The sequence below is a fragment of the Meleagris gallopavo genome, chromosome 10, assembly GCF_000146605.3.
Source record: "Meleagris gallopavo isolate NT-WF06-2002-E0010 breed Aviagen turkey brand Nicholas breeding stock chromosome 10, Turkey_5.1, whole genome shotgun sequence".
Lineage (NCBI taxonomy): Eukaryota > Metazoa > Chordata > Aves > Galliformes > Phasianidae > Meleagris > Meleagris gallopavo.
In genome coordinates this window covers 21,065,078-21,082,062 of record NC_015020.2, presented here as the reverse complement: position 1 = coordinate 21,082,062, position 16,985 = coordinate 21,065,078, and the positions used below count along the sequence as shown (strand labels likewise).

Here is a 16,985-nt window from a genome sequence, read left to right as displayed (position 1 = left end):
TACAACATACAAATGTTGAAATTAATTGGCATGTTAAAAGTATGTATAGACACCTCAAAGTTACTGTCAATTGATGCTCAGTTTTGGAGTCCCTATAATGGGTTGACTCTGGTCCAAAGCTGAGGGACAGACACCTTGGTAGGGAGGAATGTCCTACAATAAATCCTGTCTAAAATGGAAGTTATTTCAAATGAATTAATGGAAGCAGATTTTCCCTTCTTAGAAATGCTGTGGTAGTGAGAGAAAACTATATAACCGCTCATCAACATGACCATCAAAATCTGTCTTGATGTCAGTTTTTTTTCCTTTATGGCACATATTGATCACTTCAAACATTGCTGAAGCACAGTGTGTATCTCTTGTATTTCCTGTAGAACAGGCTGTCTATAACAGACCACAGCCAGCTGATAAATCACGGTCCAAGGAAGGCAAAGACACAGTGGAAGCGTACCAGCTTGCGCAGCGTTTGCAATCCATGGTATGTTTTGGGGGTCAGGGGAAGAGAGTGGGTGGTGGAAAATTTGACATGCAGGTCTTTTCAAACCAGGCCATCTCAGGAAACTCCTTCTCTTGTTCAGTTTGCAGTTTCATTGGAGCACCTTTCAGTTCAAGTATCAGTTTAAGCAGAATTTTTTTTTTTTTAATGGTATCTGTTCTGTTTTCTGTTCTCTTGCACGTTAATTGCCCAGCTACTTAACTAAGATTTGGTACAGTTTTTTCCTGGAATCTCAACCCCTTCCTCCCCAGCACCCCGTAATCTGTTCATATAAATTAGTCAGAAAACAGTGGAGTGCATCAGTAGAGTGTTGCTTGTGTCTTAATCATTAAGTAGACTGGGTATGTGATGTGACTTGCTGAGAGTCTTATGCACGCAATTAAGTACAGTAGTAACTCATTCATAATTAGATGAATTACCAAGGTTTGCCAGATGTAATGTTCATATTTACATTTAATGTAGCATTTTGAAGTAATTCATAGCAAAATAAATCAGTTGATGAAAAGAAAACAAAATCAATCCCATTAAAGAAAAAAAAGCTTCAGATGAAGAGCAGTAGCTTACACAAGGCACACACATAGTGGTTGATAGCTTTCTGCATTGTCTGTGCTATAATTCACAGTTGGATAATAGTTTGCTGTTGCTGTCAGGAATGTTGCTGTTCCATGGATTGATATCCAGGTGTTCTTTACAGCCTTAAAAACTTGAGAACATCACTGGTGATATTTTGTGACAGATTGTGAACTACTCAATTCTGCAGAACTCCAGGGTGTTTTCTCTTTTCTGGAACTATGTCACAGTGTTAGGAAAGCTCATGTGGCAGTAATCTTTTGGATGGTGTTCTTATAGCTGATTAAACACAGCAAAGGCAGTTTTTTGCATGAGTTTGATCCTTGATTTGTGTTGATTTACTTTCTGCAGCGTACAAGAAGACGGCGAGTCCGAGACCCTTGGGGAAACTGGTGTGATGCTAAGGATTTGGAAGGGCAGACATTTGAGGTACCTGGTTTTGAGCCTTCATTTACATATGTGATTATTGATAATTGCTAGCAGTTGGTATTGCTTGCTGTTCAACAAACCCTGCAGCTGTTACATCTGCTGATAAGTGACTGTACTTTGGTGTTTGCAGAGGTGTTCATGCTGTGAGCATGGATGGATCTACACACTTGAACACCTACAGAGCAATTTTCCTCATCTTGTACGAAACTTCATGACCCTTTAGTTATAGAAAAATTGGTTTTGCCTCAGTTTAGTTACCACCTTTGTGTGGTGGGGGATGGTTTAATGCAGTGCTAAGGTTAAAATATCAAGTCATCGAGGATCAGGAAAAGCTGACGTTAATTTCTGTATGATTCCTTTTGCTTATTACATAAAATAAATCGGCCTTATTTTGGCACATATCTGTTTTATTTAGTTCAGATTTGCCTTGAATTGACAGGAAAAGATTGGTTCCCTTTTCCAAAAAGAAAAAGGAGTAGCTTAACTCTTGTTCACTCTGGATTTTGGAACACTAAGTTAGATTTGATCCTGAATATCCTTGTTTATCCTGAATATTTAGGATAGAGCTTCAGAATAGAGCAACCTTGATAGAGTGTATGCAGACTGCATAAAATGTGGAACTTGATCCTTGATGTGAGAGGAATTGGGCTAGTTCTCAGAAAATCTTGTTTCTCCATTAGTTCCCTTTAGCCTTACTGAACAGTACAAGAGAATAATATATGAAGTTATTTTTCTTTAGGACCAGCGTGGTTTCTTTGTAATGCTTGTAATGCAGATGATGTGAGTTGGTGATTAGCAGGGATTCTAGAAATATCCCCAGAAGTACAGTCCTCTGTGAAGAAGTTTTAAGGTTTTAAAGAAGATGTGGAAGATGCTTCCTCAAGCCTAGCCATTCTTACAAGTTCAGAATTTAGAAGAAGTGAAGAACAGGAAACATTCTGTTATTCTTGAACCCTCCCTCACAAAAAAAAAAAAAAGAAGAAAAATCACTTAAGTTCACAGCCTTCAGTAATAAGCATCTGTAACAGTCACTGTTACACTGACGGAAGTGTTTCTTGTACAGCCCTGGTTAGTGAATACACCTTCTGCAAAACACAGCTTTGGTTTGCAATGAAATGTGAAATTGCTAATCCCTAAAAAGGTGTTCTGGTACTTTGTGGTCACAGGTTACAGTGGAAGTCTGTAATTGGTGGCACAGAAGGAGGGCAGTGATGTCGAGGATTCATTCAAGTCACTGAGACGGGTTTTTGCAATTATTTTTTAGCATCTGTCCGCTGAAGAATTAGCAAGAAGAAGAGAAGAAGAAAAACTGAAGCCTGCAAAATCATCTAAAGGTTCAAGACAAATAAAAAGGTATTTGCTGTACATCACGTTCCAAAACAAGTCTTCTAGAAATAAAACAACTGGCTTGCATGGCATCGGGCTGGAACACTGCAAATCAGTAATATGTGTCATGGGTAGAAATGACGTGTAGCATTTCAGATGTTTAATACTGAAATTCAAAAGTGTGGGAGGTGAACTTCTGTATTTGGTGGAAGTCTTCGTAGTATGAGATGAAAGGCATACAGTAAAGAAATCCTCTTCTTCCTCTATTGAGGAGACAGTGGGAAACTAGGAAAGTTTCCTGACTGTCCTGCATCTTTAGAGAAATTTTCTTTCATTTTATAGTTCCTTTGATCCCTTTCAGCTGATACCATGCTGTTTATTCACTGAAGAAAAACGGGTATGTATCTATGAGTGAATATCTATAATGCTTTATTTAATTATATTACTTTCATTATGCTCATTATTGTGTTTGTGATTTCAGGAACCTTTTCAGGTGAAAGTGTCTTCAGAAGCACTTTTAATAATGGATTTGGTGAGGATGAAGTTTTATGTTACAGAAAGCTATGATGTGTGTGTTGGGAGGGGTTGTTTTTATGGGCAACATGGTTAGATTTAGCAATGCAGTATTTAGTTCATGCAGTTTTTGAATGCTGTGGGGTTTCTGAAGTTAGCATTGCTTAATGGGTGGAAGTGTTATACAGGTGTATTATAAACATGCATTTGTATAATAAGCAAACGTATTTTTGTTTACTTTAAATTGAAACACTGGCTATTTTAGCATCTTTAGCTGTCCTAAGTTCTCCTTATAAATGTCACTGAGAAATTACTGAATTGCAATTGTGAAGCCAATGTGTTCTATCAAGTGCAAATCAAAGTTTGGAGAAATTATACAGCTTGAACTTTAATAATTGTTTAATATCATTTTAGCACTCACATGTGTCTATGGCAGAAGTAATAGGGTTGCTAGGTGGAAGATACTCTGAAGCTGATAAAGTTGTAGAAGTAAGTGTTTATCTTTTTTCCATTTTCTCTTAGTCATTAAAACTGTTGGATTGGAATTGATGTAAATGTTATTTCTTCGGGGCATCTACTTCAAACATATTGAAGTAGAAGTTAATTACCACAACCTTGAAATGTTTTTTATGCTTTGTGTTAAAGTGTTGGCTCGTCAGCTCTTTCACAAGGAAGATCTGGCATGTGACTTAGAATTATTTAAATGAATCTTATTGAACTGATTAAGACTTCTTGCATTTATCCATCTGGAGACTTTCTTGACAGGTTTGTGCAGCAGAGCCATGCAATAGCCTCAGTACAGGACTGCAGTGTGAGATGGATCCTGTATCTCAAACTCAGGCCTCAGAAACACTTGCTGCCAGAGGATACAGTGTTATTGGGTGGTACCATTCCCACCCAGCATTTGACCCCAACCCCTCCATACGAGATATTGACACTCAAGCTAAATATCAGGTACTTACTGGTCTGTACATTAATAATAAATAGCCAAAAAAAGTGCAAACCCTTAAAGCCCAGTTGCAGTGTTAATGCACATTTCTGCACTGTTGCATGTTAAAAGCGTGTTCGTGTGGTGTTCTGTGGTTTATGCAGCATGCTGATGCTGAGCTGGTTTAAATGAGGTTGAACATGTATGAGTGCTTCCCAGACTTTCCACTATTCTTGTCTATTCTTTAATTTCAGGATGCTGTTGTGAAAAGGGCTTATTTCTGATGTGTGGTTTTGTTTGTTTGTTTTTAAGAGTTATTTCTCCAGGGGTGGTGCCATGTTCATTGGAATGATTGTAAGTCCTTACAACCGAAATAATCCTCTTCCGTATTCTCAGATCACTTGCCTGGTGATCAGTGATGAGATCAGTTCTGATGGCTCCTACCGTAAGTACTGATAGTCTACCTATTGTTTTAGCTTCTCTTATCCACTTAGACACTAAGGGGAAAAATACTGCATATTCTTGAGCCAGGCCTTGAGAAACAGGTGTATGTTGCTAAGGAAGGACTTGCACTGTACAAAATGAGGAATTGCTCCTAAGGATCATCCTGCAAGTAGCCCTTGCTGTTAGGAGAATATGTACAGGCATGAATAGATAAAAGATTGTGTTTGCTGTTTACTGACATTGTAGTATTTCTCACAATCTGGGAAATAAAGAAAGGAGTCAGAGCAAGGTATGCTTACATACAGCATCCACATGAAAAACTGAGAAACTCTTTCACACATTTACTTGAATTTTGTAAAGCAGCGAAGTTTCTATCCTCTGATAGAGGAGGCCAGAAATACTATAGCAAAGATTTGGCTGCTGTAGTGGTGGAAATTCTTACTTGAGTAACTAAATATTCAGAAGGTTGAGGGATCAAACTTGCCAGCTGTCCAGGAAAATGCAGACATAAAAGATGAATTATCAAGCAGATCCTAGAAATGGTGTACTGGTATGAATCTCGACCAAAGAGAGTACATGGTTGCTTAAAAATATAACTGATGTTTTGTGAAAACAGGATGTTTTTCTTTCTTGAATAGTTCAGACACTTAATATAAAATGTTTGGAATTTCTAATGTTGATCGGGTATTCCTTTCGTTACCTGGTAATAATCTGAGGACAAATCCCAGAATTGCAGAACATGGTTGTGGTCTCTGCCTCTTCTCTCTTCTCCTTCCTTCTCCCATTTTAAGACCTGATTTCTGTATCCAAACATGAAGATATCCAGTGTTCTTGGCAAGGCAGTATAAGAGGCCATGTGATCTGACAGTTCCCCTCTGTTTTTTTCCTGTGGATGTAAGCAATGGAGACCATCTGCCTGGAGACTTGCTTCCTAGCCTAGGGGAAGTGAAGTGGTGATTACATTTGTGCAGTACTTGTACTGTAAAGTTTAGTTCTTTGGGTTTTTCTATCCTTCTGTTTCCCACTTGTGCCACACCTGCGTTGTGGAGTTAAAGTCTGTAGAAATGTTACCTGGCCTTAAAAGTAGACATTTTCTTGGTCACATACATTTTCCATCTGAGACGACTTAATATTTCTGTTTACCTCTGAAAACAGCATCTTACAAGATGGCATCTCAGCTGCTCTTGAGATGTGTTACGCTGTAGTTCTGTGCAAAGGAGCAAAATCAGTATTTAATGAGGTCTGCAAATATTTCTGCTGGTTCAACTAACCAATTGTAGTGATTGCTCCATTTTCATTACACTGATATATAGTTTGAAAGCATGCAACTCATCTCATTGAATTCTTAGGATCTCGGGAAAGTGGTTTTTTTGTTTGTTTTTTAATGAGTATCTGAAATTTAACATTTTCTCTCATTTTTGGTACCTGACTTTGTGCTTTCCAAGTAACTCTTTCTGAGTATTTCCTAGATTTGCCCCTCCACACCTCTGTACCTTCAATAATCTAGCAGAATTTCTTCCTACAGGAAAATTCCTCTGAAGCCTGGAACAGTAACAGGCATTCTATCAGCCAGTTCGTACATGGAAACCAGTCTTCTTTTCTTGCTTGTTTAATAGCCACACACATCTTACAGAGACAAAGTGGTTCTGACTTAAAAGAACTCAATTCACATTCCCATTTTTCTGTTACATTGTGGATTTCTTGTTGTCCACAATTCCTCACACAGACGCCCACCAAAATTGAATTTCCCATCCAAAGTATCAAAGTATCACACTTGAACATCCTTAGCACTGACAAGTATTAAGTGTCAGTGACCTGAAGATATTTTTAATGCATATGTAAAAATGTTATGCAGTGAGTATTTGTGTTTGATTGATTACAGGCCTGCCCTACAAATTTGAAATACAGCAAATGTCAGAAGAACCTCAGTGGGAATTAATATTTGAAAAAACAAGATGGATAATTGAAAAATACAGATTCTGTCACAGGTATGTTTGCGTTGTAATATGCAGAAAATCTAAACTGAGTATGTTTATTATTGTGTTTCAATAAAGAAATAAATCTGCTCTAACCTGTCTACTGCTTTCTTTCTTTTCTTTCAACAGCAGTGTCCCCATGGATAAAATTTTTCATAGAGATTCTGACCTGACTTGTTTGCAAAAAGTAAGTTTGCTGCTTTTGATTCTCAGGTTTTGTAATTTAAAATGCTGTTTAAAATATGTCTGTTTAGTATCATCAGGTTTCACATTTAAATATTAGAGAGACAGACTAATCCCACTAAATGACTTCTGTGGTGCAGCTTTTTGCTTACAAACACAATGACAGTAAGGATGCTTGCTTGAGATAGTGGGGATAACAGTAACAGACAGCCAAATTTTAACAGACAACCTAAATTTTAACCTCCGTTTGGGGGAGAACGAATGGCAAATGAGTAACATCTCAGCATGTTGTGTGCTTTCAGCGTGAGAGCTGCACACATGTTGAGAAAAGATTGATCCTAGTCCTTTATTCTGTCAGTAAAGTGGAGCTGTACTGTGTTTATTACACAAAAGTGAGAATTTCAATTTTCCAGTCAGTGTAATCATCACTATGAGGTTCTAAACAACTACAGCTGTAACACTAATTGCACAAACAAAACAGAAAATCTGCCCAAAGCAAAAGGCATCAACAGAAAACATACACAATAATTATCCATGTCTCTTTTTTTCCCCTCACAATGTGGCTTTGCTTATAAACAGCTAATGTCTGAAACGGAGGTGGTAGAATTCTCTTGAATTTAGCTGTTGTGTAAATTTGTAATTTACAAAATAATACACACCCCCCACAAAAGGCTGTCAGTTCTTTTTTTGTCGTAGCCAGTTATTGAGCACTAGCTGATCACAAAGATCATGAAGTGTTGTTCCTTTCTGCTTTAGTGGGGTATGGCTCTTTTTTGAGTGTTTCTTTTTTTTCTTAAAGGCCAAATGTAGAAAAATCACCCATTTGTTCATATGTAGCTGTTCTTTTCTGAAATCTGTGTTGTTCAGTTGATCTTAATCTTAAAGTAAATCAATGAAAAACCAGTTTGAAATACTAAGTAGTTAGAAGGAAACAAAAATTCAGGAAAACAACTTTAAAATTTGATTTTTCTCTTGACTAGCTGTTGGAGTGCATGAGGAAGACTTTGGGCAAGGTAACAAACTGCTTCATTGCTGAAGAGTTCTTGACTCAAATAGAAAACTTATTCCTTTCCATGTACAAGAGTGAAAAGAAGAATAATGCTGAAGAAAACAGGAATGAATGTTCAAGTGAATTAGAATCATGAGTTGGAAAAGACCTACCAGGTCATCCAGTCCAACAGTCCACCTATCACCAATAATTGTCACTAATCCATGTCCCCTCAACACAGCATCTAAATGTTCCTTGAACGCTTCCAGGGTTGGTGCCTCCTCCATGGGCCCATTCCAGTGCCTGACCACTCTTTCAGAAAAGCAGTATTTCCTGACATCCAGCCTGAATCTCCCCTGGCACAACTTGAAGCCATTGTCAGTGTGATGGCTTAAACAAAACAAGTCTGGATTTATTTATTTTATTTTTTTAATGCTTATTTCACCCACTGGTTTCTTTTCCTTCTTGCATTATGTCAACACTTTCAAAAGTGTTACCCATTTTAATACTAATAGTTTTAAGTATTCAGTCTCTTTGTTATGGTTCAAAGAAACTGAAGAACTCCCAGGGAGTGTGATCAGGCCACATGAAGAGCATTTGCTATCAACATATAGAGAAACCACGTATCACAGGGTTAGTGAATTATACCCCAGCCTGGGTTTGGGGAGAAGGACAAGCTGCCCACAGTACTGTGCTTCAGTCTTCAAGGAGAGTTCTCTTAGATCTTTCAGGTTGGGAATTTTGTTTTCATGTATTTTTTTTTTTTTAATTGACAGGCATATATATCTGACACTCATGGATTTGTTCCTTAATGCTTTAAGAGTCTAAGTTCAAGTGAATTCACAGAAGGGGAGCTGACCACTTTACTGAGATGAGCAATGTGTAGCTCAGAGTAGCTGTTTGGCATATTCTTTGCCATCTTGCTTTTATTTTGTGTGGAGAAGGCTGGCAAGTTGTTGTCTTCTCATTACTAGTTGTGCTTGTTTCCAGTGGAAATGTTAACTCCTGTTTATTACAGGTTACAGTCTTTCTGATCTTCCATTCTACAGGAAGATAATGTATTTTTCTGTCAGATCATTGAGATTTGCCCACATTTAATTGCCAGTGTTTCCTGTGGAAACGAGCTCTTCATTGTTGGCAAGCATAGAGCAACAAACAGAAAAGTATGTCTCTTTTGGGGGGGAGGGACGCAAAGAAAAACGTGCTTTAAATGTTGCCCTCTAAATCAAGAGATTTGATGTAAGTACACAGATTTATCTTGGGCAAAGTTTCTTAGATCTGTCTATGAAATATATTTGAGAACATGAAGCAAGCCAGAACTTGACTCCATACTTACAGGGATAAAGATGGATTTGATTCTTATTTGAAAAATACATATGTATGTATATCTACTTCTACATCTATAAATGGGATTTAAGATTTTATATGTTTAAATCTTCAGCTTTTCATCTGAAAAGCTTTAAAATTGTATAGTTGTATCCTAATGAGGGAACTCCTTTGCAGAGTTTAGAACTACCATTTTTTTTATCATGTCTCATAATGTCAGTTTCTAAGTGGAGATGCAGAACATGATTGTGTGAAAGTTTGAGCAGTTGATATTTGATGGTTCTCTCGGTGCACATTTGAGGATTATGGTCTGAAAAATGTTGGTGTCTGTTCTTTCTCTTCTCTGTCAAGTGTGTTTGTGCACAGTTTTAGATCACACTGCTGTGTATAATTTACAAACTTGGTGCATCCATCTATTTAAGGCATGCTGACTCTGCATATATTCTAAATCATCATCTTTGGGAATTCCTAATTAAAAATACTGCATGGCTTTCTGTATTTCTGATTTAGACAACACTCTTGGTGACAAAGCATTCTGTCCTGAGTTGGTTCTGGGATGATCTGCAGCGTGAGGAGTTTTCTACTCTAAAAATACTCTAGAAAAATCATATGCTATATATTGTATGTACTAAAAGCTGTAGTTCTCCTATAAACTAGAAGAAAATTTCAACCTCATATGTAACAGCAATATGAAGTAGATGCCATTCTTTGTCCATATACACAAATATCAATGTTACCAGAGTAGTGGTAAGAACGTGCTGGCTGCTTTTCTGCTTAAGAATTAAAGCAAGTTAAAGTACTACAGTTGTATTAATTGATTTTAAGTCGCAGTTCAGACCTCCAGAGAATACTGTGCAGAACTGAGCTTTTGATATGCATTGCACACAAAGGCGCCAGGTTTCCCAAGGGTGATTCTGGTACCAAAGGTTATCTATTGGCAAGGTTTCAAAGTGTAGGAAGGGTGTGGGGGGGGACACAATAAGCTGCCACCATAATCCCATGTGACCACATCATGTGGTATGTGGATTGGAAATAGTGTATTATCAGGGCAAGTAATAATTTTGTGGGCAGGAGTCAGGTAAGAAATACTCTGCTTTTTGTCATTTATTTTTGTCTTTGTGTCTAATAATGAGTTTGGAAGTTGTGTGCTTCTGAGATGTATGTTACTAATACTGCTACCAAACACATACAAGGCATTAAATATGTTTATTGAGAAGCTCGGTGTTTTTTCATTGGATTTTTTTTCTTATGTTAGCTTTGTTTTAGGACAAATACTGCAGCCTAATATATTTTTTGTTTATATATAAAGACCCCCTGCTATGTCTAGCCAAGCATTTCCTCAAGAGAAGGGAAATGTTTGAGCAGCAATTGGAACAATGAAACTGGGAGAGTCACCACTGCATCCTACGATGTAGCTCTTGGCCATTTGTTATCTGAGTGAAGTTTTGCTGCCCCAGTTACCAGCAGCACTTTTTCACAGCTATTTATACTTGTGTTCATGGGGAGGATGGGGGCCTTGTCCGTATTTCTTTGAATATTTTTTTCCCCTTTTTTTGACTTCTTTGATATTCCTGACTGATGGTATCCAAGAATCTATTAATAAAGACTGAATATTCTGTACTTCAGAAGATGTGTTCCAAATTTTTAATAGCTTCTTGCTTCTTGAAGATAACATCTGCTATTTCTTTATTTGAAGCCTGTAAGAATGAAAAACTGATTCAGCTCAGTGTAATACCACCAGAGGGAGCTTATGTACAGATGATACGAAAAAGTAAACTACAGAATACAGCAAAAAGGATTGTCATTTTGAACTGAGCTAGAACTATTCTTATGTATGCAGCCTTTGTGATTAAGTTTTGTGGGCAGTAGCTTGTATACTGTTGCTTTCATTTGTTCTTATAAACTCTCTGCTCTGATCTCCAGAAAATTGTGGCAGGGATGCTGAGATGGTAGAGCTGTATTTTCCACACTATTTCCTTAGAAATAATTCTAGCATCCTAGCTGTAGGATCACTGAAATAATATCATGCAGTTTTTCTTTCTCCCTCGCCACCACAGGCAACTGCAGTGACTTCTAAAGGTGATCATTGAGTTATCTTTCAAACTGCTATATGCATTACCCAAATTTCATTCAAATATGTTGGTTATAGCTCTATTCCTGCTGTGCTAGCAGGGAATTTGATCTGCTAGGAGTTTCTGGGCAAAGAGAACATTCAGTTGAGTAGCAGAGAAAGAAGCTATGCAGGTGAAAAGCAGGCTGCACTGAGGCGTGCAGCACACTGCAATGTGCCACCTGTGCTGGGGCAGAGCAGTGTAGCTCAGCACTGCAAGGGAAGGAAACACTGCAAAGGAAACACTGCTGCAAAACCTGTGAGGGAAATCAGGATGCGTGCAGCGTGGCTGCAGAGCCAGCGCATGGGAAGTAGCTTGTCTCAGGGAACGTGGTAATAGTATCTGATACTGAACAAAGCATTTAATGGCTGAGATAAAAGCATTCTGGTCGTTTAATTGGAAGTGCCTTGCTGTTTTATGCAGACCTACTGCCCTATTTTTATGAGATTTAAAATTGTGCAGAAAAATTGTTTCCATGGAAGCAGAGATCACAAAAGAAATAACACTCCGTGTTTCCTACAGGATTCCTTTTACAGCCTGCTGTTCTCAACAATTAACTCTTGTAGTGCTGTTGCAGTTTAGTGTGGATTCAAGGAGATGACAGAAAATAATACCTTGAGGGATTGTGTATATATACTTGACTTTTTTTTCTTTCCTGCCTTTGAAAGAAATCTGTTCTCTGCATGTTTACAGAGGGAAAATCTACAGTGGGGAAAAAAGTTAATGGAGGAGTACACACTACTTTGGCAAATTATGGAACTCAGTCAGGGAAACATGAAGTTATTCTTACTTTTCCCTTTTCCTGCCTCAGTTTTATGTTTTCTTGCTGACTAAAAGCACTGCTGTGTACTCTGAACCAGCTTTGAAGGAAGCAGCAATTAATGCAGTTTTTAATTAAGGTAACAGTAGTGAGAATCATCACCAGCAGGGAAGTTGGACCATCTGTTTTAATTGCCTATCATTTTTCTTCCATACATTACTTCTGAAAAACCTCTGCATTATTCTGTGTTTCACTGTGTCTGTAAGGAAGGGGAAACTATCAAATGATGATGGGAGGCTGAGACCAAGGCTGAGCATCGTATGAGGAAAGTAGTTATCTGAAAACCTTAACTCAATCAAGTGCTTTCAGAGCACAAGGGCGGCTCAGCTCTCAGCCATACAGAAATTGCTGTAGTTTCTTTTGAATCTGGTTATGAGCTGTAACATTTTATGGCTGGTGAGGGTCTGTCCTCAGTGAGACATCTCAGAGGACAAAAACAAAGCCCGCTCTCTCTGAAGTTCATAACGTCAAATAAAGACACAACATGAGGACGTAGCTGATAGTTAAATAGATTTTGACTTTGAAGGAAGGATATGGTATTTTTTTGTATATCTAAAATAGGTAAATTAATTACTTGGCAATAAAAATGACATGAGAGGTAGGATGTAGTACACTTGTGTAAAAGTAAAAAAAAAAAAAACAAAAAAAAAACCAAAAAACCTCAAGGTGGGAAACTGAATTACTTAGTGATTTCATAAAAAATGTATCAGTAGTTCACAATGACTTCCTACAGTTCTTCAATGCTGTTATTTTTATCCTAGAGGAGGGGAAGTGAAGAGGTGCAGTAATGAGCTATAGGTATGAAAAGGAGCCAGGAATGATTTGAAGAACTTGCCTCATCTTTGTTCCCTTAAGTAGCGTGAATTTCTGTGGCTGACTTAGAAGCAGGAGTAGGTCTATAGACAGATTATGGAGTGATAGGGAGTGTTTACATCTGCAGCTTCAATTTTAAACCTATACCATGTTATTAATGCTCATTGGTAGCCAGTATAACTTCCTACTGTTCACATACACACAAGTCATCATTACAGGCAGCCCTGCTCGCAGTGATTTAAATCAGGTCAGGCCCTCAGGAAAACAACAGAACAGGCTAAAAAAAAATTGTCTGCAAGGCAGCACAGAAGTTGTGCAGATGGGAGAATGGTGCTGTTTGCTACTGCTCACAAAATAATGATTTATAAGGGGTCTGACAACATTTGACAAACAGATAGATGACTTAATGCTAACTGGAAAATGTGGTTCATGCTTTGTAAATCATCATTAAGACATTTGGGAGCCACTGGAGTGTACTGTGATAGGCATTACTCAAAGTTCAGACTGAAAAAATTCTTCAGAAACCACTAACAACTTTGTAAGGGTAATGAAAGTTTGAAAATTAGCGTTCCTAATACTGCTTTGGGATGAGTAGGAAAAGAGAAGCTTTCTGTAGTGGAAGCTGAGATTGCTCTCCTATGGTAAGTAAAAGTTCATCAAACTGATGAATTGTCTTTGTACCTGAATTGGCAGCTTCTTCAGGCTTTGTTGGAGCATACATAAAATAAAGCCTTCTGCAGTTTTATAAGGATGTGAAGTTGGCATCTACACAGTGGAATGATACAGAAGTTATGTAAGAGGTAGGAAAAATCACGATTAACATAGAGGAGTAGGATTGCCCCAGATGAGTGGGACTTCCTCCAAAGGAAATGGGAGAAGATGCATTTTTCTGTGTGCTCCATAAAGATCCTGAAGAGGGAAGAAGGCGAGGTGAAGCCTTGTGCTCTAATCTGTAAGGGAAGCTCAATGCAGGAGCTATGCTTTGGGTCTGCTTTTGCCTCTTCCACGTTGCTCCCTCACTAAGAGGGATGTCAGGCATCTGGGCAATCAGTGCTGCCCACTTAGAAATAGTAGATGAAAGTGTAGCACCTCTGGCATCTGGGCACGAGAGACCAGTTGTTTTAGAAGAACTTGTCTGTCAGGTCTGATATGTACTTTGAATAAAGGAGCCGCACAACAGCATGTAGAAACAAGCAGACTCCCCTAAGAGATATAAGCTCCAGACAACGCTTGTTGCCACTTCCAACTGTACCCACAGTTGTACCTGTGCTATGGAGCCTCTGCTTGGAGTTACGCTGGGTTTGATTCTGATGATAACTTCATCAGCACGGAGCTGTACCTGTGTGACCAATAAGTGGACAGTATGTGACCAGCATGCATCTGACAACTGCACCTGCAGGTTGGTGGGTTCAGATCATACAGTAGATTGTTCAACGCTGACTTCAAAATGCTTGCTGATGAAGGCAGAAATGACTGCCTTGAAGCTCTCCTACAGACCTCGGGTTAAGCTGCTGGATGGTGGCATTTACAATACAGACTGTGAGGACAGTGGTATCTTCAAAGCCAGACAGTGTGATGAAGCTGGTACTTGCTGGTGCGTGAACACAGCTGGAATAAGAAGAACTGGAAAAGGTGACAAAAACTTGGTATGCAATGAACTGATAAGAACAAACTGGGTCGACATTGAACTGAAGCACAAAGAAACATCCCATTACTTCGAAGCTCTTGATGTAGCAGAAGCCATGATGCATCTGTTTGAGAACCGGTACAAACTGCAACGCAAATACATCACAGCTGTGAAGTACGATTCCCCATTTATCCAAATCCACCTAAAACAAAATAACTTGAAGCAGCAGGATGTAGATATAGTTGATGTAGCCTACTACTTGGAAAAAGATGTAAAAGGGGACTCTGTGTTTCATTCTGACAGTACGTTTCTTGTCTCTGTTAATGGAAAAAATCTGGCTATTGAAAATATACACATTTACTATGTTGATGAAAAGCCACCAGTGTTTAGCATGAAGCAACTGCTTGTTGATGTCAGTGCTGTGGTGGCAGTGGGGATACTGCCTGCTGGTTTTGTCATTATTTTGGTGATTATTCTGTGCCAGAGGAGAAAATACAGACAACTTAAGGTTGAAAATATGAGTGAAACAGAAGGACAAATTTTAGAGTTGCTCTAATCTGACAAAAAGAATCGAAGTGCAACTTCAGCAACCAGGCAGAGGTGGGGAGGGCAAAATAAAAAGAATGAACACACTCTATGTATGTGGATGGATTTGGAGTTGTCTCCCATTTTGTAGGAATTGACAAAGCACTCGGTTTGAATTATTCTACTAGAAAAAACAACTTTCCCTTGGGTATAAATTAATTTAGGAGTTGGTTCCTGAAATCTAGGACTGAAAATCTCAGTTCAGAAGCTACAAAAAGTGTAATAGATATTTTGTGCAAATATAGCATATGTGCACTTGTATTGCAGACTTCTTGCTTAATATTTAAGCCAAGGTTCCTCATGTTTGCTTAGAGCAAAATAATAATAGCAATAAAAATGTTTTAAAAGTCTTCAAAGTTGCTGGAACTTCTTTTTGTCAATAATTAGTTTTGTCGGTGTCTCTAATCAAATAAATTGAGATAAAATACCTCTATTGCTAAAGGCTTTGATGCAGTCAAGTGTCAGCAGGCAGCACTGTGGTCACTTCCATTTGTACGGGGCCCCAATTCTTTGTATGCAGGTAGCACTGAGCTATTCCCAGTTGCAGGTCTGGTACTCGTAGTCAGCAATGATCCCTTGATCCCACTGTAAGTTAACCTTGTTTTTCTTTCCAAATTCAGATAGTAGCTTTCTATCTATCTAAATTTCCCTTGTAGTTGTATCAGAGGAGATACTTTTTGGTTTTTAACAGTTTTACAGAACTACTACATAAAGCTAACAAAACGCTTTATTTAGTAGGGCTGCAAGGGGAATTTCAGCAGAGTGTAATTGCTGCAGAGTCCGAAAACACAACCCCATCCCAAATACAGGAATCTATCTGGGGAATGACTGGCTACTAGGAAAAGAGTGAATATAGTTTGGTTCTATTTCTGCCTGTTTATCATGGAAGAACAGACTTGGGTTTGGGAGCAGGGGGTGTTATTTCTGACAGCACACAGCATCACTACTTAATTTCTTACCTACTGGAAAAACATCGGATGGGCAGATGCATCACCTTTCCCCCAAATCAGATTTTTACACAGTTACATTAGCAGCATAATGCAAATAGAATAAACATATAAATAAAATAAAGATAATCAGCGTTAATGAGAGGCTGTGTGCTATTACTTAGCTGCACCATATAACAGAGGGTATGATCATTTCAACTACGCAGAGGTATCTGTTGCCTAAATTACATTATGTAGTTCCCACTGGGGAAAGGCTGCCTTGGTTTGAAAACTGAAAACAGCTACTCCCACAGAAAGAATCCCTGGCTCTAAGTTGCAACTCTGGAGAGACTAATGCTGCCCTTTGCATACAGTGCTATCTTAGTTCAGCTGACTGAAGTGGGCTTTAGCCTTTCCTTTTAGCTTTTAGTTTAAAAAACAAATAAACTTTTTTTTTTAACCACTGGAGAGCTGAGGGAAGTGCCAGTTGCAATGCCAGCATTAGAGCAAGGAAATGAAAGATAAAGATTCATGGAGGGATTAAAAGCCTCCTAAACTCTGTTCCCTCTGTCTCCCTGGTGAAAACCATGCCTGCTTCCATATGCAAGTATGCACTCAAAGGGATTGGTACATAATGGCATTAGTTTGCAAATTATTGGTGTGTTTGCATTCTTGTAGGTTCCCATACCTATATTTAAAGATGCACATTGCTATTATCATTTTTTTTTTTTCTGCTGGAGCAGGCAAGCCCTAGGGAAAGCTTGTGGCAGCAGATACTACACTTCAGCCAGCCTGAAGCCTCACCTAGCTCTTATCAGTGGTAACATAGGCCAAACCCACTGCTCTTCTGGATGACAAAGAGAATCTCTCCTTGTCTCATCTTTCCCCAATTAGGATTTATCTCTGTATGGCTGTTTGGACTGG

At 38.5% G+C, this 16,985-nt stretch overlaps 2 protein-coding genes across 2 annotated transcripts; both read left to right on the top strand.

Annotated features, from left to right (window-relative positions):
* Positions 1-6: 6 nt before the first annotated feature.
* On the top strand, positions 7-10,395 carry LOC100548350 (histone H2A deubiquitinase MYSM1). The gene is made up of 11 exons (XM_010716075.2): positions 7-478; positions 1,418-1,495; positions 2,760-2,848; positions 3,164-3,218; positions 3,303-3,353; positions 3,749-3,823; positions 4,100-4,288; positions 4,575-4,707; positions 6,589-6,694; positions 6,812-6,869; positions 7,846-10,395. Exons 1-11 carry the CDS (start codon positions 290-292, stop codon positions 8,008-8,010), a joined length of 1,188 nt encoding a protein of 395 aa, XP_010714377.1. The 5' UTR covers positions 7-289; the 3' UTR covers positions 8,011-10,395.
* Positions 10,396-12,742: 2,347 nt separating this feature from the next.
* On the top strand, positions 12,743-15,137 carry TACSTD2 (tumor associated calcium signal transducer 2). Its single transcript, XM_010716074.3, has one exon. It carries the CDS (start codon positions 14,195-14,197, stop codon positions 15,104-15,106), a length of 912 nt encoding a protein of 303 aa, XP_010714376.1. The 5' UTR covers positions 12,743-14,194; the 3' UTR covers positions 15,107-15,137.
* Positions 15,138-16,985: the final 1,848 nt, after the last annotated feature.